General features: G+C 45.6%; 1 protein-coding gene across 1 annotated transcript; it reads right to left on the reverse strand.

Moving 5' to 3' along the window:
• Positions 1-248: 248 nt before the first annotated feature.
• LOC307205021 (lens fiber membrane intrinsic protein-like) lies at positions 249-7,957 on the reverse strand. The gene is made up of 5 exons (XM_079957290.1): positions 7,794-7,957; positions 5,834-6,083; positions 3,373-3,513; positions 2,168-2,302; positions 249-1,659 (listed from the first exon to the last, which is right to left on the reverse strand). The coding sequence occupies exons 2-5, from the start codon at positions 6,006-6,008 to the stop codon at positions 1,592-1,594; spliced, it is 519 nt and encodes a 172-aa protein (XP_079813416.1). The 5' UTR covers positions 6,009-6,083; positions 7,794-7,957; the 3' UTR covers positions 249-1,591.
• Positions 7,958-7,989: the final 32 nt, after the last annotated feature.

Consider the following 7,989-nt stretch of genomic DNA (forward strand, 5'->3'; position numbering starts at 1 on the left):
CTCACCCAAGAGTGACTGGAAGTTGCTATTTTTGAATCCCAGTCCAGTGTGATTTGGTCCAAAGGAATATTTTGTTAGGTACTTCTACATGCCACATGTGGTCAGTCATGGGATGATTCCCACAGTCGCCTACTCCATCCGTGGCCTGATTTGCAGGCAAAACATGAATGGCCCACAAGTGCTCCCCGGTGACTAAGGAGGTGTGTGCCTTGTGAATGGGCCCTGTGAATCACAGCTCAAGCAAACACTGGAGAGAAAATGGGTGTTTATTTTTCCTGTTCAATGCAAGGACTTGGGAAAACAACGTGGCCCTCTGCAAAGGCCCTTAGTGAGGCAGCCCAGGTTTTGTCCAAAATTGACAGGAGAGACTGGCTAGGTTTGCCTTGTCTCCACACCAGCATCCAAAAGCCTTTTTCCTCGGGCTGAACACCTTGGGAGCATCAGCAAGCACACTGACATAGATTGAGCACACATCAGACATTTAAAGGACATGGCTTTCCCCAAAGAATGCTGGGAACTGTAGTTTACTCCTCAGAAAGCTACAATGCCCAGCACCCTTAACAAACAATTATGGGGGGGGGGAGGTCATGTGCTTTAAATGTTTGGTGTGCAGACCACCACATGCACTTGATTACACCAGAGGTTTGCTGCTTGCACATTGCTGAATCCTCCACTGGCTTGGTAGCTGCTGCCCTCTAGTGAATTTATGTCACAAATGTCATGAACCTGGACTAGAGACCTGAGGCAGGACAAAGGCCTGGGGAGAGAAATGACAGTGTTTCTGCACCAATAACAAGAATGCCGTCGTGGCTGAACCACAATTATTTACTCACTATTCTCCTAGCATCATGGTTTTTACCTAGCCTTCCTCCCAGTTGTTTTGCCCAGTGCAAAAGAGGTAAAACAGGGAGTCTTAAATTATAGCTTTACCTGGGGGAGAAGCAGAGGAAGCCTATTCATGTTTACTCACAAGTAAGTCCCATTGAATTCAGTGACGCTTAGTGCCAGATAAACTGGTATGGGATTGAAGCCTTATTGGCCTGGGGATGAATGCGCTCAATGCGAATGCAGTAGTAAGTGTATGGATCAGCCTTCCTCAACTGAGTGCCCTTCCAGATGTTTTGGACTGCAATTTCCATCATGCTGGCTGAGCCTGATGGACAGTGTAGTCCAAAATAGCTGTGCTGGCTGGGGCTGATGGGAGTTGTAGTACAGATAATCTGGAGGGCACGGGGTTGGCAAGGGCTGTTGCAGGGATTGGCTCATGGAGGACTCAGCTGGAGTCCCTTGCCAAGGCCATTGAAAAGCCAGCTCCTTCCTAAAAATAAAAATAAAAATGGCAGTGCAATTCAATCACACTTCAACCACTCCTTGAGAGTGTGGCAATGTCACAGGGAGAACCATTTCTATAGGGTTTCCCCCAGCATCTCAACAGCAACCTTCTTGATTTTTTGTGTAATTGTTGTGCAGATCCAGAAAGACAATCTGGGGAGGGCTTATGAGGGAAGAGGCAGCGACAAAGTCAGGAGTCCCAAGTGGGAATAATCTCAGACATCTGGACAGGATGGAATTGGGCCAGTGTCCCAGAGGGTCAGCCGCTTGCCACGTCAGAGCCGTCAGAAGATGAGTTCCTGGGGACAGCGCAAATGTGGAACACACCTGAGGAGAGAACGGAGAAGCCAGTGAATCACGGGAATTACCATATAGTTATTGTTATTATTTATAATTTATCACCTGCCCTTCACCCTAAGGTCACAGGGCAGGTTACAATAATTTAAGCCCAATATTAAAAACAGTTTAAGACAACTTAAAAAGCTCAGAAATAAGGTGGGTCCTAAAATATACACCCCATGTGTCAAAGGCCAGGGTGTGTCTTCAGCATTTGTTGGAAGCTGTGTAACAAAGGTGCCAGGTATATTTTTGTGGGCAGCTTAGGGGCTGCCACAGAGAAGGCCCTCTCCTGGCCTGCCACACCCAAGCTTTCAAAGGTAGTAGAAGTAGCAAGCGGGCTCCCTATCCTAACCTTAGCATAAGTAAATAACATAGGAAAAGAAATACAAATAAATTCCTTTGGAAAGACCATAATGCCCCTTGGATCCAGTAGACAGCTGAAGTTAGTGAGGAGACCCATGTTTGGGGTGGAGAAACTGAGGGGCACTCCTGGTACCTGCTGAGATGGTGAGGATGACAGCGATCCATCCCAGAATGTAGGACCAGGAGAACCTCCATTCGGCGTAACGCTTTCCGTAGAAACTCACTGTCACTCCCGTATACACCGAGATACCCAGCAAAGCAAAGAGTCCTGGAGGAAGGAAGAATAGACAGGGAAGGAGCCCAGAGTGAGGTTGTGGGGGGACCATTCCATTCCACACATCCCATTTTCTCAGCAAGGACCTTTGGCCAACTGCTGGGATTCTTAGGGTTCTTGCAAGTAGAGGTTTGGGGGTTATTGGAGCAGAAATGCCACACAAAAATTCTGAAGGGCACCAGGTAAGCGAAGGCTGGCAAGTGGATCTGGGAGTGGGGAGGAGAGGCCGGGGGCTGACAGCTGCCCTATGCATAGCACCAAACAAATGAAATAACGTGAAAATCCATGAAACGAGAAGTAATCGACTAGAAGAATCAAAAAGTTTAAGGAAAAAATTAGAAAAACCTAAAATTGAACAAAGCCTTAACGGGATGCAAGCTAAAAACCTCGTTTCACTGAACTATTCAGTTTCCTTAGAAGGAAATAGAAAAACCATAAACCTTAAATGGCCAAAAATTTTAAAAGGGGGGGGGGTAGAACTCCCAAAAATTCTGAAGTATTATAATCCTAGCTAGACCTAGGTGAAGCAAAGCGCAGTAATAAAGGATTGAGGACTCAAAGATAGTTTCTAATACTGAATTTACAAAAAAGGTTTGAAAAACTAAATGGCAAGTTTTAGACAAAGCACAACTTAAAGGAAGCAAAGCACTGTTATAAAGAGTTGAGGACTCAGCTGTATAGCATAGCAGGCTAGTGTTTCTGCTCTGGGTTGTTCAATAATCTGGATTCCTCCAGCCTGCTGCCCATGTTATGTATTCAGCGGTCTGTGTTTGCCTGAGCTTGAGTTTTGGACTAAGGATTCTGAACCCCTGTGTTCTGATTCGATACATGATATCCAATCACAGAACATTTCAGGATTTGGGCCTCTGCCATTGGCCCTTAAACTCTGAGTTATGATTCGCAGCCTGGAAGTTTGGACAGCCAATCATGTTGGGAGTGGGAGTGGCCCAGGCCTTCAGAAATGTATATAAGCAGTTGCTTTGCCCCTGTTGTCCAGTTCTGTTTGTTCAGTAAAGGTTCTGTGAACTTGCCTCATGGGAACCCACCTGCACTTCAGCACGTACCTGCGATCAAGAGTGTGATTCCTGCAGAGCGAGTGCGTGTGGATCGGGCACTACTGGAGTAGATGGTCAGCCCCAATATGATCCCGGCGAAGGAGGAGAGGATGGAGAGGAGCATGAAGGCTCTGGTGGCATCCCAGAATGCTGTGCAGGGAGGAAGGCACAGTGAGAAGCAGCAATCCGGAGATGCAGGCAGGGCAAGGGCAGGGGGGCGGCAGGGGCATAGGAAGGAGGGTGCGGTGGTGTGGCCTGCCCCACCCCGGGTGTCATCCCTGAGGGGGTGACAAAATGGCACACCGTGGGGAGCGGCACTTACCGTGGGGCCTGGCCTGCAGCGTGCCCAAGCCATGCGTCTCTCCTGGGAGTGACACAGTGGCTCAGGGCCCCGCGCTGCCCAAAACTGCAGCATGGGGTTTGCGTCCACCAAGTGGACTGCATGGGCAGCTCGTCGCGCCTTGCCTCACCACCCCCCTGGGCAAATCACCCTGCCCCTGCCACTTTGGGTGCCAGAGCAGCTAGCTACACCCCTGTGGGGTGGACTTGCAGGGGCTGTTGTTGCCAGCCCAGCCCAGCCCTGCCTCCAGACTCAAGCTAGAGGTTTAGGGGTTTCTCCTCTGCCTCCTCAAGATGGGGCTCAGCGACAGAGCACATCCTTTGTGTGCAACTCCCTGTTCAATTCCCAGCAGCTGTCGGTAGGTGTGAGAGGCCAGCCAGAGACTTAGCTTAACCTCAAGTGGGGTTAGGAACACAGGGATCTGTCCACCAACCAGCGGCAGGTAGATCTTTACCTGGAGATGCTGGGGATTGCATGCAAAGCAGATACTCTACAGCCACAACCACAAAACCCTATCAAGGGGGTCACAATATGCAGGCACACAAATTCTAGCATGTAAAATGAGATTATATCAACAACCATGTCGGATGGCAGAGGGCCTTCTCGGTAGTGGCGCCCGCCCTGTGGAACGCCCTTCCAGCAGATGTCAAAGCGATAAACAACTACCTGACATTCAGAAGACATCTTAAGGCAGCCCTGTTCAGGGAAGTTTTTAACGTGTGATTTTACTGTATTTTTGGTTTCTATGGAAGCCGCCCAGAGTGGCTGGGGAGGCCCAGCCAGATGGGCGGGGTATAAATAATAAATTATTATTATTATTATTATTATTATTATTATTATTATTATTATTATTATTATTATTATTATTTTATTTTTATTATTATTATTTTATTTTATTTTTTATTATTATTATTATTATTATTATTATTATTATTATTATTATTTTAGAGTTGGAATGAGCCATTCAGCTTGAAACACATAATTTGTCCGAGTTCCCCAGTTGTGAGGAAAGTACTGGAGATGTAAATCAGGATCATATATCCCTGTAAAAATTACAGTATAGAAGGACATGCACTAACATTTGAACTGGGCCACTTTTGCAAAGACAGATTCTCAGGTTGTCAAGGCAGCCTGCTAGCTACACTTGGCTTCCATAACTGCTTTTGCCAATGGATTGATCCACCTAGCCATGAAAAAAACATCTAGGAACATTAGCGTTGCTAAATAGGTTGATAATTATTACTAGGCTATAGACCAGTGGTGAGCAAACGCCTTTTGCCATGAATTTGCTAATGAATTTTGCAAATTGGGATCTAGAAGTCCCTCTGTAAGATAGCTGGGTGCTTTTTCTTACCCAAGTGGCAGGACATAGGGTAGTAGTGAATAGCCAAAGATATTAACTTAAATTTTAAAAAAATTAGCCAAGAGTAAGGATAATTATCAAGCAAAGCTAAGTAAAGGTAAATGTACCCCTGACCATCAGGTCCAGTCGTGACCGACTCTGGGGTTGCGTGCTCATCTCGCTCAAGAGGCCAGGAGCCGGCGCTTGTCCGCAGACAGCTTCCGGGTCATGTGGCCAGCGTGACTAAGCCGCTTCTGGCTAAGGATAGGTTAGCCCAAATCTGTTGAGGATACATTTAGGCAAAGCTGGTCACTGATTGCAAAAGGTGGTCTGGAGAGTTGAATCTACAAACTGACCTCATGGCTACATTGTCAGCCCAATTTTTGTATTATTATTTTTTTGGAAATTCTCCTCCCCCTCACTCTGTGTTGTGTGTAACCTCTTGCATGGCTGGTCCCAATAACTATTCCACAACTGTGATTTTGGACCAAAATAGCTACCTTGGCTCTTTATGTACCCACAAAGACAGTGACTGGCCCAAGGTCACCCTGTGAGTTTCATGGCCAAGTGGGGATTTGAATCCTGGTCTCTCCCAACTCTTGGTCCAATACTCTAACCACTACACCACCGCTGGTTCTCTCACACACTGGCTTCCTGCTCAGAAGCGGGTTGCCTGCATGCTAATCATGTGTTCTCATGGGCATCACGAACCATTTTTCATATGAGGGATCCAAATGCAGTAAATAGCCTTTTTCTTAAAAGTTGTCTCTTGTGCAGCGCCCCATTACCGAGTGTGATGGTGTGGGGGTGGCACTTGTTCCCCACACAGAACCGCCAGAGGCCTTGGTTGCTGAGGTTGCCTGAGTAGCGGTACTGCATCCAGAAGTCTGTCGCCGTGGCAACGATGAGGAGGACCAGGCCAGAGGCTGCACACAACAGCCCACCTCCCATCAAGTTGAACATCACGGACCACTCGCTGGTCTGGGGCTCGGGAGGAGGGCCTTCCTCCTGCAGAAGGACCAGAGGGGAAGGGTCTGCCTGGGGAGGGGGCCCCCAAAGGCCAGGGTGTTGTGGGTAAGGAGAGAAGAGTTATCACCACCAGGTATTAAATTCTTCAGAAAGAGAAAACTGAATTCGGAGAACTGTGTCATTTAAGCAAAGCAAAGCATTTATTTTTTTTCAGCCCCCCCCTTTATTTGTTGTTTTTGCAACATTGCAGGGCGCTCAAAGACCGTCTATCACCCCACAAAATCATATTCACCCAAATACAATTCCTGATTCATACAAGAAGACTCTTCGCTCCTGTGGTTCCCAGAAAGTGGGTATTCAAAAGCATTGCGGCTTCTGATTGTGGAAGCAGAGTGTAGCCATTGTGGCGAGTAATCATTGATAGCCTCTTTTGCAGCCACCCAAGTTTGTGGCCATCACAGCTCCCTGTGGGAGCAAGTTCCATGATTTAACTATGCACTGCATGAAAAAATACTTTCTTTTCTCTGCCCTGAGTCTTCCAACATTCTGCTTCGTTGCATGCCTTAGGACTCAGCAAGATTGGAAAAGAAAAAGCGTTTTATATGCGTTGTATATGTGATATAACACTGTGACACCAGATGGCGCTGTGGAGTCCTGCCTTTCCCTACCAAAGAGTTTGCAATGCCTTAAAAAGAATTGCTTCTTTGAAGTTTTCTAGGTCCAGCCCTGGTGTTATCAGAGAGGATGGGGAACATTTTTCTATCCACTTTCTCCATGGCATGCATAACTTCTATCATGTAACCTCTTCCTTGCCTTTAAACGGAGAAGTCCCAAACGTTGCAACTTTTCCTCACAGAGGAATTTCTCTACCCATTTGATCATTTGGTTTCCCTTTCCTGTAATAATCCTTTTTGAGGTGTTGAGACCATAACTATACACAGCATTCCACATCCACCATAGATTTATATAATGGCATTATATCGGCAGTTTTATTTTCAGTCCCTTTCCTAATGATCTCCTAGCATGGAATTTGCCCCTTTCGCAGCTGCCATGCACAGGGTCGACATCTTCATTGAGCTGCCCAATATGGCCCCAAGTTCTTGTTTCTGGTCAGTCACCCCAGTGTGTGTGTGTGTGTGTGTGTAATTAAATGTTCTGTTTTACAGTTTAAAATACTCATTTAAACATCGTCAAAATATAAATGACTACCCTTCTTATCTTTCCATGGTTCATTTTGAATAATACCAATCCCTGCATATTTTACAAAAACTAAACCATTCAGTATTCCATTATTGCATCCATCAAAACTTATTTACACTGTTGAATTTATCTTCATGCTGCCAACGTTTTCAGGTGTACACAATGTTCAATAAACATTTTCCAATCTTCTCTAAACGTATGTTCTTCTTGTTCTCTAATTCTATATATTAAGTCTGCAAGCTGCGCTTATTTTGTCAGCTTAAGTTGCCATTCTTCTTTAGCTGGGACCTCACTTGTTTTCCATTTTTGGGCTAACACAACATGAGCTGCAGTAGTAGCATACATAAATAACCTTTTTTATATACTTGGGAAATTCAGTCTGAATCATCTCCAACAAAAAGGACTCTGTTTTTTGGGGGGGAAAGTACTTTTAAACATTTTTTTTCCAATTCATTATGTATTATTAATTGATTAACAGTCACCCCAGTTTAAACCCCAGAAGCTTATATGTGAAATTAAGATTTTGAATAGAACACTCCACAATCCCTGGTCCCAATCAAGCCTTATGTTTCAGCTTACCTTCAGTGCTCAATCCTCAGAATGACCATTATCCAAGAAATTCAGAGATAAATAAACAGAGAAACCCAGCTAACAAGTCTAAAAGTTTTCTGCTATCACCATTACCTATTCTCTCTCTCTCTCTCTCTCTCTCTCTCTCTGACTTTTCTTTCCCCCTCTGAAAACAAACAGAGAGCAAAAATGCTGTAAAGATGGG

This window comes from Podarcis cretensis (genome assembly GCF_951804945.1).
Source record: "Podarcis cretensis genome assembly, chromosome: 16".
In the NCBI taxonomy this organism is placed as follows: domain Eukaryota; kingdom Metazoa; phylum Chordata; class Lepidosauria; order Squamata; family Lacertidae; genus Podarcis; species Podarcis cretensis.

What these genes read in the sequence shown, in the direction of transcription:
- LOC307205021 (XM_079957290.1), bottom strand. Translation starts at nt 6,008, where the DNA reads ATGTTCAACTTGATGGGAGGTGGGCTGTTGTGTGCAGCCTCTGGCCTG. An exon ending in CCCCCACACCATCACACTCG is followed by an intron (nt 3,514 to 5,833) that starts GTAATGGGGCGC and finishes CTCCCTGCACAG; the next exon opens with CATTCTGGGATGCCACCAGA. An exon ending in CATCCTCACCATCTCAGCAG is followed by an intron (nt 1,660 to 2,167) that starts GTACCAGGAGTG and finishes TTCTCTCCTCAG; the next exon opens with GTGTGTTCCACATTTGCGCT.